The sequence below is a fragment of the Bidens hawaiensis genome, unplaced genomic scaffold (assembly GCF_021521415.1).
Source record: "Bidens hawaiensis isolate Kalapana, Puna unplaced genomic scaffold, B.hawaiensis_p1.1 tig00009070_1, whole genome shotgun sequence".
Taxonomy (NCBI): Eukaryota; Viridiplantae; Streptophyta; class Magnoliopsida; order Asterales; family Asteraceae; genus Bidens; species Bidens hawaiensis.
In genome coordinates, this window is record NW_027491665.1 from 808,936 (window position 1) to 825,779 (window position 16,844).

The 16,844-nt window shown below is 38.7% G+C and overlaps 1 protein-coding gene across 1 annotated transcript; it reads left to right on the top strand.

Annotated features, from left to right (window-relative positions):
- Nucleotides 1-373: 373 nt before the first annotated feature.
- Nucleotides 374-797, top strand: LOC143531047 (putative cysteine-rich receptor-like protein kinase 9; the record flags this gene model as incomplete). Its single annotated transcript, XM_077026438.1, has 1 exon — nucleotides 374-797. A coding segment is annotated over exon 1 (424 nt), but the record flags the coding sequence as incomplete, so codon positions are not given.
- Nucleotides 798-16,844: the final 16,047 nt, after the last annotated feature.

The window sequence follows — 16,844 nt, forward strand, 5'->3', positions numbered from 1 at the left end:
TTTCATATATTTAACCAATACCATCACCCGCGCTCAACCATCAGTCTTCCTTAAATCTTACTGCGGAAACACTGCTAATTATACAAGAAACAGTACATACCAAAGAAACCTCATCACAGCCCTGTCTGCCCTTCCTGCCGCCGACTCGGGCTTAGGTTTCTTCAACTTCTCTAGTGGCCAAGGCAGCGATAGAGTCAACTCTGTCGCCCTTTGTCGAGGTGACATTAATCCAGATGTGTGTTGGAGTTGTCTAAATGACTCCATTATTAACTTGCAACAACTCGGCCCCAACCAAAAGGAAGCAACGGTATACTATGATTACTGCTTGCTTCGATACTCTACCCAGACCGTATTGGGATACCCAGACGGTCCCATGAAGTATCCGCTGCTTAAGTGGAGTAAACAAGACGCGGAGGATACGACTCAGTTTAATATGGATTTGAGACTGTTGTTAAGCAAGCTGAAAGCTTATGCAGCTGCTGGGGATTCACTAAAGAAGTTTGCCAGTGGGAACACTACGGGACCGGATTTCACAACAATTTATGGGCTTATGCAGTGTACTCCAGACTTATCAGAGGGACAGTGTGGTGCTTGTTTGGAACGGGCTGTTAATCAGTTTGCCATTAAGCATGGCGTGAAGGCTGGTGGGAGAACTATTACGCCTACGTGTAATTTCAGGTACCAGATTTACAGTTTTTTCAATGTTAGTACTCTTGGCATACCACCACCACCACCATCTTCGTCACCAGCACCATCGATTCTCCTGCCTTCCCAGCCAGTTTCAGCACCGTCACCAGGTATTAATTATTTTTTAGTCAAACTAATACATATACCTTTTTTGTACAAACGAAATAAATTTCAGGTGTTTTAACATCACATCAAGATTCAAGTTTCATGGCAGTACTAATTCGTTTTCTTATCCAATTCCAACTTGTATAAATTATCGGTACGTATTATGCTCAAGAGAATTACCATGACCTAGTTATCTCAAAAGCATGTAATGAATTCTTGAGATATAACATGATTTCCTGGAACTTTGTCATGTACATGTTCTCTATTTTAGATTAGTCCAAACTCATGCTAAAGAGGTCTTCTTCATGGCCGTCCCTGAGAACGCTTGGATCCTTAGGGACCCTGCGCGGGTAAAAATTGGGGACCTAATGTAATTAGATAGAAAATCAATAATAGAACGATAATTGTGATTAATTTTCTGTAGTCCGAGTGGAAAAAAGAACCTTTTCAGCCCTTGTTTCGTTCAATTATTTGTCATCGTTTCGTTTGCCAATTTGCCAAACGTTGTATTAGCCATGCAAGGTTAAATTGTGAGACTCTCACATTTTCTAGTGTGTGGAAGACGCTTTTATATTAGTGGCGGAACCTGAAAATTATTAATGGATGATAAAAATAAAATTTTGTTTATACTCATAATTGTCTTATCGGCTATTTTTTAAAAATCGTCGTACTACATACACAAGAATGATCATCGTCTCCTTTCAATATAAAAAAATAAAGAACAAAAATATTATTAAAAAGTTAATGTTTAATAAACTAAATAAAATAAACAAATAAATAAAAATAAAATAAATAAAAAATGTTTTATTTAGTTAAATAAATTAGTAAGAAAATAAACGTTTAGAAGTACTTTTTAAAGTTTGACAATTAAAATACTAAATATTAAATCTAAATCATTTGCATCTTGTAAAATGTAATGTTGCCATTTTTTTTTTTACTTTTGACGGTTTAATCTTGAGAAATTTGGTTAAAATTTGGGATGTGGCTTATTTTTTTAAAAAGGCCCAACTTATGACATCAGCCTACAGCCATTATGTCATCTTTGACTTTACGTAGACGAATAGAAAATTCTTTTTCTTATTTTCACTTCCTTTTATCATCTCAAATGTTCTATATATCTCTACCAACAATAACTTTTGAGGGTTAATTACAGGAACGAAGATATAGAAACCTTAACTTCTCTGGTAAACTTCTCCGCTGGCACAGTTCTGTCAAACCTTGAAACCTTTTTGGGCCCCAGTGAACATGGGCCCTAAGCGATGACACACCCTGCACATCCTCAGGGCCGGCCCTGGTCTTCTTTGACACCTCTCGCAATACTCAATCACCCAAACTCAGAATTAGAGCACCACGAGCCTTTTCATAATATTTTTTTCTTGTTAGACTTCTAGGTCATTTTCCTCACCATGGGGAACCTCGAAGACACATCAGCAGTGCCCTCATTTTAAACCTTCAGAAGCTAAAATCAAAATCTTTCTTCCTATAATATTTGTTTTAATAAAACTTTGTTGGGAGCAATATTCCTCATTTTTCATCGATCAAATAATGAAAAATGAGTCACAGGTTAATTCACATCTAACATCAAAGAGGTACAAATAAAGAATCAAAAACTTGTATTGAACCAAAAGCAATCACCAATGATTAATGATCTTTGTCGAAACTGAAACCAAATGATTACAGAACAATTTTATTCTCTATTAGTTTTACTCCTTGGCAATAATAACGCAAATTCTTCCAGCACCAGCTTTTCAAGAGCCCTATCCATCGGTTCTTAAGTAGACATTAGTTTGTGGGTGTGTGAGGTGGCAGGAAGATGGACGAGGAGGGGAAAGACCGGTGCGATGTAGGGAAGATTTATTCGTGAGTTTGTGCCGGCAAACTTGTCCATGAACGGGAATGGTGGCCCCACTCTCTCAGACACTCTCACACACATACACACACACACATACTATATGTAAAGTTTAAATAACTTTTTAGTGGGGTTTGTGAAGGTTTGATGTTGTGAAAGAAATTAGCAGGGGGGGGGGGGGGTTGAGAAACATTTGGAACCTGATGCGGTGGTTGTGGACAACCAACGTTGTGGATGTTAGGATTAACGCACATGAACTGAACACAAATATGCAAAAGCAATAAACGAACACGAGGATTTAACGTGGTTTGGTCTAAATCGACCTACGTCTACGAGTGACAACTCCGTATTCTTTATTGAGTGACAACGTTTACAAGTACATAGCAATCATACATATAGAGATTAATATATGATTTGCATCTTATTAAACAAGAAATCTAAACCGGGTTGGGCTTGGGCCTGGCTGCCCGCACTCGTCTCTTCTTTTGACTTCAATAATAAACCGGGCCAAACAAGGCTTACGAACTCAACAATCTCCCACTCGGAGGTCTTGATTACTCTCGTATGCACTTCTGATCGTACTTTTGTAATCTGAACCTTAAACTTCGTCTAGTTTCCATCACCTTCTCATCAATTAACCTGAAGGCCCATTGAAGCTCCCGGGAGCTCCAACACGCTAGTCATGGCTAAACCAGCCCTTGACTCGTTCTTTGCCCTTACCGGCTCCCACTGAAACAAACGGTCGGATCCTGAGATAGCCTGAGAACAAACACTCTCCGTATTCAGCAACTAATCCACTGAAGAGACTTTTATAGCTGGAATACTGATTTTCTTAATCAATTATTCACCTGGAAATGAAACTAAAACACGACCTGTGCCCCCATTGTCATAATCTCCTCCAATTGATTTAACCTTCATAGCTCATTCATCCCGAATCATCATTTTGGCTCTGGGTTTATTACTTGCAAAACAAACGGTCTTCTGCCCACGAGACTACGTGAACCGGACTTCGTCTTTCATCGGAACTGGATCAACTCCTTCCAGTGATACATCAACTATGTATAATGATCCCCTTTTCTTGCCATGAGCCAACACGAGATTACCTTTGACTACTTTCTGCTGCCTATTCCCAAAATTAGAATCATGCCCTGTCATCCAACTGCCCGACTAAAAGCAAACGTTTCTTCAAACTTGGAATAACTCTCACGTCTTTCAAAGTCCAAGAACTACTAGTTGAAATTATCAAATCAAAATCTCCCATACCCATAACCTCTTGAATATCATCGTTCGCAAGTCAAGCCTTTCCAAAATCCCCAAACTTTATATTTTTCATTGTTTCACTACAGTAAGTGGCATGAAACAATGCACCAGAATCCATTACCGAACCATCAACGTTACTCTCAACACTACAAACCAAAACTTCACCATTAGTGACCCCGTCATCTATGTCGTATTCAGCAATGTTCACCTATTTCTTACCATTTGGACGTTGATTCCTAAAGTGTCTCTTATCTTTATAAGTCTAGCATTCAATATCTTTATAAGTCTTAGATTAACTTCTCTTCCTATTCCCACTGCCTCGTTGTTTTCCCCTACCTCTACCTTCCGTGACTAACATATTACTTGATGATTCACCTAAACTTCTGCGTCTTGAATCTTCACCCATAATCAGGTCCTAAATCCCGTCAAAGGCAATTTTTGTAGGCGGACTACAAACTGTAGTCACTGTTTGAGACCAACTGTTGGGCAAAGAGGATAATAACTATAGGCCTTAAACTTCATCATCAAACCTAATGTCGACTGATACTAAGCGAGACAATATTGAATTAAGATTATTAATATGCATTGTAACTGACCCACCCTCTTTCATTTTAGTAGTCAAAAGCCCTCGGGTCAGATAAACCTTATTCACTGTCGAGGGCTTCTCATACATGTTGGATAGTGCATCCACCGTACCACGCATTGTGGTTTCCTTCATGATGTTAAACGCCACATCTTCCGACAACGACAGACCCTAGCCGTCTTGTCTAACTTCTTCTAATATGTGTCAGACAACTTTTCTGGTTTTTCATCCTCAAGCACTATATCTAAGTCTTTTTGATAAGGTAGCGCTTCTATCTGCATCTTAACGGTTGTTCTACTGAACTCTATTAAACAATCAACCTATTTAAACGCAACGAAAATAACGAACTGTAAATCAGAACTGAAACTTTAAATAATGAAATGATAAAACCGGACAAACGCGGTTAACACTGGTTTTTTTTATTTCTCTTATGTTCTTATGACTTGACAATGGTTCTTCAAATAATAGGATCTTGGTTCAACTGTTGTTGACTTGTACTTTTCAAAATAGGATCTTGATCCAAATTCTTTCCGGGCTAAACTGCCAACAACTGGCCCACACAAAAATTAAACAAACTGATCGGGCCTTCTGCCCTTATTTTTAGCATACCTAATTAATATACAAAAGAAAAACAAAAAAGGTTTCCTACTCTTTGTTTCAAAGAAACAAAAGAAAATTATAGGTCAAACAAACAAACTTTTGCTCACGTGTTCCTCCACAGCAAAAGGAAAAAACTTGTTGCTCTCTCTTTCCCTCAAATAGCATGAACTCCAAGAAAAAATAATTAATACGCAAAAAGGTGTATTAATCAGCAGGATCGAACAAAACGGCGGCAGAGTAGATGATGCGGCAGATGTTACTGCATCGCGAAACCCCTGATAGCGGCGGCTAACAGGATCACAACCTGCAATCCTCTTGAGCGGCGATGACGAAGCGGGTTCTAGGTGTTCTTCATGTGATCCCGATCAAGAGCCGTAGCTCTAGCTATGATACCACGTGTTAAGATTAACGCACATGAAATGAACACAAATACTCGAAAACAATAAACGAACACGAGTATTTAACGTGGTTCGGTCTAAACTAACCTACGTACATGGGATGCAACTAGGTATTCTTTATTGAGTGACAATGATTACAAGCGCATAGTAATCATATTTATAGAGATTAATATAGGATTTGCATCTTATTAAACAAGAAATATAAACCGGGCTGGCTTGGGCCAGTCTGCCCCCACCCGTCTCCTCTTTTGACGTCTCCTCTTTTGACTTCAAATAAAAAACAGGCCAAACAAGGCCTACGAACCCAACGGTGGATGCTCTAACTAATGTGTTCATGTTGACCACGCAAGTCTGGCTAAGCAGCAAATTTACATACTGTCAGTCGAACATTGATGCTAAAGCATATATTGGTATTTCTGAACTTAATTTCATTGACTCTATACGTTCAATTTTAGCACTATTTCAACACATCCAAAAGCGTTTGAAATTTGCCAAAGTTGACAGGGAACTTATGCGAATCACTAGGGCACCTACTATGACTCTATCATGTTCTCTAAGTAAACCAGCATCTCTTTGGATTTTGAATCCATGTCAAATGACTTCCAACTTGATTAACATCCTTAATATCCTTGTTACATTTCATGAATCTTTATTATTCTAGATAATACATATTCTTGAAGCCTAAATAAACTCAAATTATTTCACATTTTTAAAGAAGTTGATTTTTGGTCTTGATAAATGTTTAAATTAGCATAACGCACCGTGGTATTGTTAATATTATAGATTACTTATTTATATAAAATCCTTCTTATAATTTATTTGACCGTATTAATACACGAATATTCGGTAATGTGTTCATTTTCTTGTAGGAAAAAGTTCTAGCACGATCGTGCAGATAATGGCCATTATTTCAATAGTCATTTTCATCTTAATAATCATCAGCGTTTGTATCTTTGTACCTCTTAGGAAAAGGAGGAAAACTTCGTCAGCTGAAACTATAGAAAGTAAGTTCTAAGTTTGAAATCATATTTGCAAGAAGAACTCAAATATACACATGCAGCTAATATGGTTATCATTGTTAGGATTAAACGCACACACGAAACTGAACACACACACAAAAGCAATAAACGAACACGAGGATTTAACGTGGTTCGGTCTAAACTGACCTACGTCCACGGGTGGCAACTAGATATTCTTTATTGAGTGACAAAAGATTACAAGTACATAATGCTGTTTATATAGAGACTGAACTAGGGTTAGTAAATTATTATGCAAGAAATCTAAACCGGGCCGGGCTTCGGTCTGGCCACCCTACACCCATCTGCCCTTTGGACTTCAAATAATAAATCGGGCCAACAAAAGGCCTACGAAACCCAACAATCTCCCACTCGGAGGCCTTGAATACTCTCGTCTGCACTCCTGATTGTACTTCTGTAATCTGAACATTAAACTTCTTCTAGTTGCCACCGCCTTCTCATCAATTAACCAGAAGGCCCGTTGAAGCTCCCCGGAGCTCCAACACGTCAGTCACGGCTGAAACTGCCCCTGACCCATTCTCTGTCCCTACTGGCTCCCACTGTAACGAACTACCGGATCCTGAGATAACCTGAGAACAAACACTCTCCATATTCAGCAAGTAATTCATTGGAGAGACTTTTACAGCTGGAATACTGGTTTTCTTAATCCACTGTCGACCTGGAACTGTAACTGAAACACGACCTGTGCTCCCACTGTCACGATGTCCCCCAACTGATTTAACCTTCCTAGCTCGTTCATCCTGAATCTTCACTTTGGCTCTGGGTTTGTTACTTGCAAAACGAACCTTCTTCTGCCCACGAGATTCTGTGAACCGGATTTTGTCTTTCACCAAAACTGGATCCACTCCTTTCGATGACATGCCGCCCATATACAATGAACCCATTTTCGTGCCACGAGCAACCACAAGATTCCCTTTGACTACTTTCCACTGCCCATTCCCAAACTTAACATCGTGCCCCTGGTCATCCAACTGCCCAACTGAAATCAAACGTTTCTTCAAACTTGGAATAACCCTCACGTCTTTCAAAGTCCAAGAAGTACCGGCTGAAGTTATCAAATCAACGTCTCCCATACCCGTAACCTCTAAAATATCATCATTCGCTAGTCGAACCTTTCCAAAATCCCCAAATTTAAGATTCTTCATCATTTCACTATAGTGAGTGGCATGAAACGATGCACCAGAATCCATCACCCAAGCATCAACGCTACTCTCAACACTACAAACCAAAGCCTCATCACTACTGACCCCGTCATCTGTGTCGTCTTCTGTAACGTTCACATCTTTCTTACCATTCGGACACTGATTCCTGAAGTGTTCTTTCTCTTTACAACCCCAACATTCAATATCCTTACGAGTCTTAGACTGACTCCTCTTCATGCTCCCACTGCCTCGCTGTTTTCCCCTACCTCTACCTTCTGTGACTAGCATATTGCCTGATGATTCACCTGAACTTCTGCGTCTTGAATCTTCTCCCAGAATCAGATCTCGAATCCTATCGAAAGTAATATTTGTAGACGAACTACAAACTGCAGTCACTGTTTGCGACCAACTGTCGGGCAAAGAGGATAATAACAAGAGGCCTTGAACTTCATCATCAAACTTAATGTCAACTGACACTAAGCGGGACAAGATCGAATTAAGATTATTGATATGCGTTGTAACTGACCCACCCTCTTTCATTCTTGTTGTCACTAGCTCTCGGATAAGATAGATCAACCGGTTAACTTTTTGGTTGTCAAAGTTAACCAAGAAGTTAACGACCTTATGCATGATATTTTAAGCGTTTTAAATAATTACATTTTACATTATGATTTATCACATAAATATTATTAAGGAAAATATATATAACAAATTTGACTCATTTTAAAGAAAATATGGTGTACGTCAAAGTTCAATGCAAAATGAAGTGAATCGATACAAACTAGTAATCAAACACGAGATCTAGAGAGTAATCTGTTCAAATTTCATTGATTCATAAGAAACTGGATACAAGAAGAGATGGGAAACAAAATCCTATAACTGAGAGAATGGAGATGAGAAATCAGACGGTACACGCATTCAAGTTCATTCATGCCTGCAATCTCATGGGCTACTTGGTTGTAGAGGTGCACAAAATATCCGGTTCTGGACCCGACCTGGAACCGATTCCTACCCATACCCGATTCGCGGGTACGACCTGGTATAGGATTTCTCCCCGAAACCAACTCGGACCTGCACAGAACCAGAACTGGAAATAATCGGTCAAAACCCGACCCGACCCTACTCGAACCGAAAAAATCTCGAAAACCCGGTCAAATACCCGACTATATCCGAAACCGGTTCCTACCCGACCCGGTTTTGACTTTTATTGACCATACCCATAATCGGTTCCTGAAAATATCCGATTTGTGCACCTCTACTTGATTGGGTCATCGTGGTGTTATAATTGGCTTGGATAATTAGTGAAGGTCACCTATGAATGCCGCGGATCACTTACGCACTCTCGCGGACCAAAAGTACTCACCGGCGGACCGAAATTGCTCCATGCGGATCAAATTCGACCTCCGCGGGTCACAAGTGTGCTTCAGACGGACCAATCCCGGCTTCCGCGGAGCACCTAAAAAGTTCCGAGCATGACATTGGAAGGTCAATTTAGGCTTCCGCGACCACGAGTATAGCTCCTGCAGGTCATTTCAAACTTCTGCCGCTTGCAAGCGAAGGTCTCGCATGAAAATTCTCTTCCTCGTGCCAATCCGGTAGACGTTGGCTAAACACAGCATCCGGTCAACACCAACCTTTAACACCATACATGCACCGAAAGCTCTCGCATAACGTATGTTAGCCAAGAATGTCTCGCATAACGCTCCAGTTTATGAAAAATGTTCACCAATGAAACATTTTGTGCTTGCTACTCTCACCACGACAAAGCTTTCTTGGGATAACAAAATGCACAGTAGTTGCATGTGGGATGGCAGAGATATGGTTTTGAAATAGAAAGAATTTTCATTAAACCCTTCAAACTTCCATCCTTATTTATTTCAAGAACAATCACTCAAAGGAATGTTTTATCAAAATTATCACCTCATCTAAAGAAAACCCGTGCGGATCATCTGCGAGTTAAAGTCGTGAACTTGGGTGACGTCCCCGTAATGAAGACCCATAATGGCTTCCGCGGTCATATCTTCTAGCTTCTACGGATCACCTAAAAAACTCCAAGACAATGGCAGGTCGTTTTCAGCTTCCGCGCCATAGCTTCCGCAGACCCGTGAAAAGCTCCAATCAAAACAATGGCGGGTAATTTATGGCTTCCGCGGTCATATCTTCTAGCTTCCGCGGATCAACTAAAATGTTTCGTGCAAATTCCGGCGGGTCACTTCCGCCACGCGGGTCAAGTATAAAACTTAACCGGAACATTTGCGGGTCAATCGAAAGCCCTTGCAGGCAAACCGCGGATCACTTACATGTTCGAGAGGAATGAACTCCGAACAACCGCTAGCCAACAACGCTCTTAGCAAGCCACCCCTGTTACATAGATGCTCTTTAATGTGCTTTCCTCCACAGCTCTGTCCTTTAATATTCACTCTCACTTTTGTGAAAAACTCACATTTTAACAAAAAAAAAAAAGATGGGAAGCAAGTGACTTTATAACATCAAGTGAAAGGATGAAATTTTCAGAGAAGAATTTGATAACCAAGTTTCACAACAGTCCCTTCAACTTGGTGTGCTTATTTATTTTTGGCTTTGTGAACACGTGCAACCATGGTGTCCATAGATTAGTGTTGCGTTATCCACACGCCAAAGCTATGGTATCCAAAGTCAGATCCTTAATAAGGTAATAATTTTCTTTTTATATATATATCTGGATGTATAGGCATACTATCATAAAGCATCCGGATATTCAAGTCATGTCTTGACACGATTTTCATTTTTATTAATAAACTAAAAAAAAAGTCATATTTGTTTATGAAATGAAATGGACGATGTCATAGACTTTACTAATAAACGTGTATATTACCAAATCTTTGGGACGATTATTAGTAAATATGACTATGAACGATTATTTAATCTCATATCGCATCTTAAAACAACAACTATCATTTTTATACATGATATAAAATGTTGTTTACACTCGTCCGCGCACGGGATTGAAACATTATTAACAACTCTATTACTTCAATGCTACTAACATTACTTAGCAGCAATGAACTGGGGGACTATCATGGTATATCACCACTACATCTTTGGATGGAAGACGTCCAAATATTAGGTTGGGCACACCTCATAATTTGCCCGAGGACGGGAGCCTAATAATATCTCACATGGCCACGCGCCAAACATAAAGGTCGGGAGCCTAATAATATCCCAAACGGCCACGCGCCAAACATAAAGGTCGGGAGCCTAATAATATCCCAAACGGCCACGCGCCAAACATAAAGGTCGGGAGCCTATTAAAGGTCGGGAGCCTAATAATATCCCGCATGGCCACACGCCAAACATAAAGGTCGGGAGCCTAATAATATCCCGCATGGCCACGCGCCAAACATAAAGGTCGGGAGCCTAATAATATCCCAAACGGCCACGCGCCAACGTAGGTTGGGCACACCTCATAATTTGCCCGAGGATGGGAACCTTGTAATACATCCACTTTTAGTTGATATGTTTTTGCAGGTTCGGCTACGAGTCGCACAAGCACCTATGACATTATTATTACTATCTGGCCGTTTGTGCCTCCATTATTATTTTGAAGACAAGCCGGGATAGTCATCCTGCGTAGAAGAGGCCCTTGCGGGCCAGTCATTATCATCATATTATAGCTCATAAGCCGCAACTCGCGCATGCTTCGTTATTTTATAGCTCGTAAGTCGCCTCGCGCGCAAGCTTCATTATTTTTATAGCTCGTAAGCTGCCTCGCGCGCAAGTTGCATTACATTATTATCGAGATGCGCACTCTATCTTTTATCAGGCCCCGCGCCACTACTGTTATGATGCGTGCTATATCTTATTCATGCCAGTGCACCATTATTATCATAAGGATCACAACATGTCACCATCATGGAGGAAACCTCTCAAAACTCAAAGACAATAAAGACAAGGCCGAAGAAAGAGGAAAAAACCGCCTCATATCCTAACACACCTTATGAAGTCCAGCGCTCCACCTAAACGCTTGCACGCCTAGGAGCAACACTGGACTTGGGGGGCTTGTAGGGGTATGGTACTAAACCCGGCTTACGACCTTAATTTATTATGTTTGGCTTATTTTATTATATGGACTAATACAATATTATTGGGCTGAGAGGGTTTTGTGGAGGTAACCCTAACTGGGCTAGGCCCATTAGGGTACCATGATGGTGGCCATGAGGCTCCCTATATAAGGAGGTCTCCACCTCCTTATTAAGAGTTGTTCTCAATAAGAGCCATCACCATAACCATTTTTGTGTCTGTAAATAAGAGATCATTGAGATTTCTTAGCAGTTACCTCCACACCCCCAAAAACCATTGCAGATCTTAAGCTACCGGAGAAGAAGATCGAGTCGTGGTTCGTTCATCTCAAAGACCGGGGAACATCGTCATGGATCAGGTCAGATTCATTTCATGTTTCTACAACATGCACTCTTGATTGATTTTGACCCGTTTCAACTGAATATCGCGGGATTATGTTGACTTTGACTTTGCCTCTTTATTCAACTCAAACGTTACTATTTTGAATAAGTTACTCATTCTTCATAGTAAAGCTTTATAATTTAAACAAGTGAGTCTATTCGGGCACTGCAACAAAATGGGTTAAATGTATTACATGTTAGAAAACTATTGGTTGTGTTAACATGACATGATTTGACACAAAGACAAGCATGTGAGTGTTTGAAAAACGGGTTTGGGTTATAAATAAGCTGACATCTTAATGGCGTCAATTCGCTTAAACATAAATAACATGTTTAACTTATTGTGTTAAATGGGTTTATAGTTTGACACGGCACGTTTATGACACTTTTGTTAAAACGGCCTAGCTTTATAAAGAAAAATATTGATGAAAACTAGATATGGATTATAAGTTTTACTTCATTGTGTTAATCATGTTTAGTGAGTTATATTAACAATCGTGTTATTAAACTAATTATACTTAAAAATGGCATTCGTGTCATTGGACTTTTACATTAATTGAGTTAAACATGGCGTGTTTCTCACTCATTAAACATGTGTTAGGTCTTCAAGAACATGACATGTTTAGTTCAAGGTGCTGTGTGCAATTTTGATAGTAATGTTAAACATGTCATGTGGAGTATGACCTTTAAAAGGTACATAACATGGCACGTTTTGTCATCTTTGTATTAGTTAACGCGTTAACTTTTTCAAATGGCAATTCGAACTCTAAATCTTGAAGTGAGAAAGCAACTTATAACACCAAGATACTATTAGTCCGAATTCGGTTTGGTGATATATTAACCTATTTAACATTTTTAATTCAATCCAAAAGGCAATAATGCAAGGATGACCATTCTAATATGCCAACAGCAAAAGCGACTACATTAAAGAGAATAGTTAGGTACAACGTAAAACGACTGCGTCCAAATTAAATCCCTTTTCAACTTTCCACGTCAAAATCAAGAACAAAATAATAACAGCAAATACCAACAAATACTTATATCAGTAAAAGACAAAATCTAATAATAACAACAAAATATAAATAAGCAAATACTTATAATGTCTCATAATCGAAAATTTGCAAATACGAAAAAAAAATAATATCAAACACTTAAAAAATAAACCTAATAATAACAGCAAATTGATTCTCACTGTTTTCATGTTAAGAATAAAATGTATTTGATCATGTTTCTTATATTCAAACTATACAAAAAGTTGTATTTAAAACAATATTACATAACTAATCTTTCTTTCCGTAAGTCCAGCAGTTAATAGACCCTAAAATGCTTTAATTGTTTTTGGACCTTACTAGGTTTTATCGGGCGTTTCGACCAAGTTAACTGGTTAACGGTTAACCATATAATTTCAACTCAAAAAATAATTCAAAAGTACATGTAACAATGTTATAGGAAAAACCGATAGGTTAAAACTGGTCGATTCAATGGTATAGGAAAGACCGCCGTGTTAAAAGTTTTAACCGGTGGTAAATGTGGGCCGTAAAAAGTATTTGATCTAAAGTATAAACAATAAAATTTATCTTGCACTTAAACTGGTACGGCGCTATAAACATGTATTACTGCATGGTAATACATATGGTTCAAATTACAAACCGAAAAGTATTTGATCTAAAACCTAAACACATAAATTTATATTGCCGGTACAACGTTATAAACTGCTATTACCAGCAATACCGACGGTTCAAATTACAAACCATTCGCCTAATTTACCGGGCTAAAACGTACCAGCTGTCACATGCCCTGTTATCCAGCAATCGGTTTAATTGAGTATTATCAGCTGATATAAACCAGTTTTTAAAGCATTGCATGCCACCATTTGTCCATTTGTGGAGGACAAAAACACTTGTAAATTTGTAATTTAACGGATTATTTTTTTGCTGGGTACGTTATGCATACAGACATATTAGCTTAGAAGCTAGAACCCATGTACCAAACAAGGTACAAAGGTAGAAAATATCAATGCATAATTTTTAAATCTTAATGTATATCTTATAGGTGAACATATGTATTTCATATACTAAAGATTTTAAAAAAAGGAAAATAAAAAGAAAAAATGTAAAAATTAATATATCATTGGGTTTCAACCATCATCACCACATGAACGTGCACCACCGCTGACCACCACCACTGCCACCGCCGTCGCCGCCGATATCCTGAACACCACACCACCGCCGCCGCCGCCGATAACCTGAACACCACACCACCACCGCCGCCGACAACCTGAACACCACACCACCGCCAGCGCCAACTTATTTGCCACCAACCAACCACCGCCACTTGAACAACACCACCACCGTTGACACCCATCACCTGAACACAACCAACCACAACCAACCATCACCACTTGGGTAATCAACTGTCTCTAACGGTGTTAGGATCCGTCATTTCAAATGAGAATTTTACTAGAAAAATGTTTAACTAGACTTGCAACGATGTTAGGATTCGCATTTCAAATGACGGATCGCTTAGAAACCAAAACAGTTTCATCCATCTCCCATAAAACTACTAAAGCATTTCATTTTCTCACATTTTTTTGAAAAAGAAATTCCCGGTAGCGCCACTGGCCCAATTCATCACATTTTGTTATCTTCTTCAAACTTTATCTCCTGGAAATTATTGACACCAGTTCAAGTCAACGTCTGAGAAACATTTTTTTTTTTTTTGGTTTTCTCAACTCTAGTTCAAACTTTATCTCTTGGAAATTATTAACAACATCTTTATTTACCCGCAAAAAATCAATGTGTTCTTGTGGCTCCTCTCCTACGAAGATAAGTCATAAGTCCGCCCCTAATTAGAGTAACAAATTAATCACACGGCACATGCCATGCTCGATCACTCATACTCCTAACATATTTCTTAGGCTTACCTGCAACCATATAAAATCTCATAAGTCATAACCAATTAGTACAGTTCCAACAAAACCAAAATAGAATTGCAAGTTAAAATCAGTGTCAAACAACGACCGGCCGAGTATTGCCAATTAAACAAGGATAAATATGTCTCAATTACAACTTTTAAATAGCTAGTACTTTTGTGTATAAGTTGTCTTGTTTTGCTTCGTAGGCTCCGCTTGCTCATATAATATTGAAACAAAACAAGCAGATTGTGTTTAATTTCTTCCTAATTGCATCACCATGCATGTATTTATATGCAAAATTTACATTAAAACTTTGCCATGTTCATAAATCATATTCATTAGTTTTTTGGAGAACCATCAAGCATGGATGTCCATAGAGAACCAAAATGCTCAGCGGTCGTCGTCACTGTCGTCATCATAGCATAGCATCTGCTGCTCTTGGTTTTGCTGCTGAAGCCACTTCTCCCAGGGTAAATCATGCATACATACATACACACCATGTTCCACACTGATGGATCCAGCCAAGAGGATGGATTTTTTTTTGGAGTACCTCACTTTTCCATGCATCACAAGGGAGCAAAACCTTGCCTTGTTAACACATATGGGTAGGGGTATGCATGGGTCGGTTTGGATCGGGTATATATGAGCTCAAACCAACAAAAACCAAAAAGTCGGTTTTCGAGTTTTCCAAAACAATTTGGTTTCAGCCTTTTCGGGTTTCAAGTTAGGTTCTGCTTGGTTTACTTGAAACTTTTATGATGAAAAAAATTAGCCGAAAATAATTTATTTTCAACTACGAACTTGATTTTTATTCTCTACAAAAAGACCAAGAATTAAAAGAGGGCATACGGATCTGATTGCTCCTACTAAAATGAATAGAAACTAGAAAGATAAGGATTAATTAGCTAAATAACATGCATCATATGATATTTATAAACATCGATCGATGCTCTTACAATTATTAATTATATATCTTTTATCCTCTATTATTATAAATTCTTATAAATTATTTTAAATTCAACTTAAAAATGAAAAGTCATAAATTTGGTACCCTTCAAATTTTCGGTTTTAATTATATAATGCAATAGTGATACCAAACCGAAAGTTTGGTTTTTACGAACCTAAAACCAAACTTTTAGTTTTTTCGGTTTCATGCACACCCCTTACATATGAGGTGATCGTCATACCATTTGGTGACAACTAAGGTCCAAGTAGGCGTGCCATACAAATTGTTACCTGTGTTAGTAAGAGGTTGGCATGGGGTGGTCACCCAACAGTTTGGCAATCGCTCAGTTATATGTAAAAAAAAATATAAAAAAGAGGTGGTCAGCAAATAGCTTGGCGATCTCTTGCTTTTCCAACCAGGCCAGTGTCGCCCCGTATCAAAAGTTTCTAGATCCGTCTATACACATATATATATTATAACTAACATATATACATATGTGCATAAACTCATGTATGAACATGATGCATAAATATGGATTCAGCTTTCCGAGGTTCAGAACAACATAACTGGTGCTTGCACATACCCTAAACGCCCTGCATATCGACTGGGAATCGCAGCCCTTGTGATGCTTTTGGTTTTTCGATGTTATTGCCCTAAAACTCGTAACCTGTGTTTGAAGGCTCGAGTATGCCTCATTTCTTCATGGTATAAACTAAATCGTTTTTTACTTGCAATATTAAAATTTGGTTAAACAAATGAGTGCGTGACATTTTAAGATTTTGATGTAGGGTGGCATGGTTAGCTGCAATAAGTTTTTATGTTGTTGGTTTAGTGATGATCAACGGTCAAGGTGAGGAGATACGCTATGATAGCTTTAACAGAAG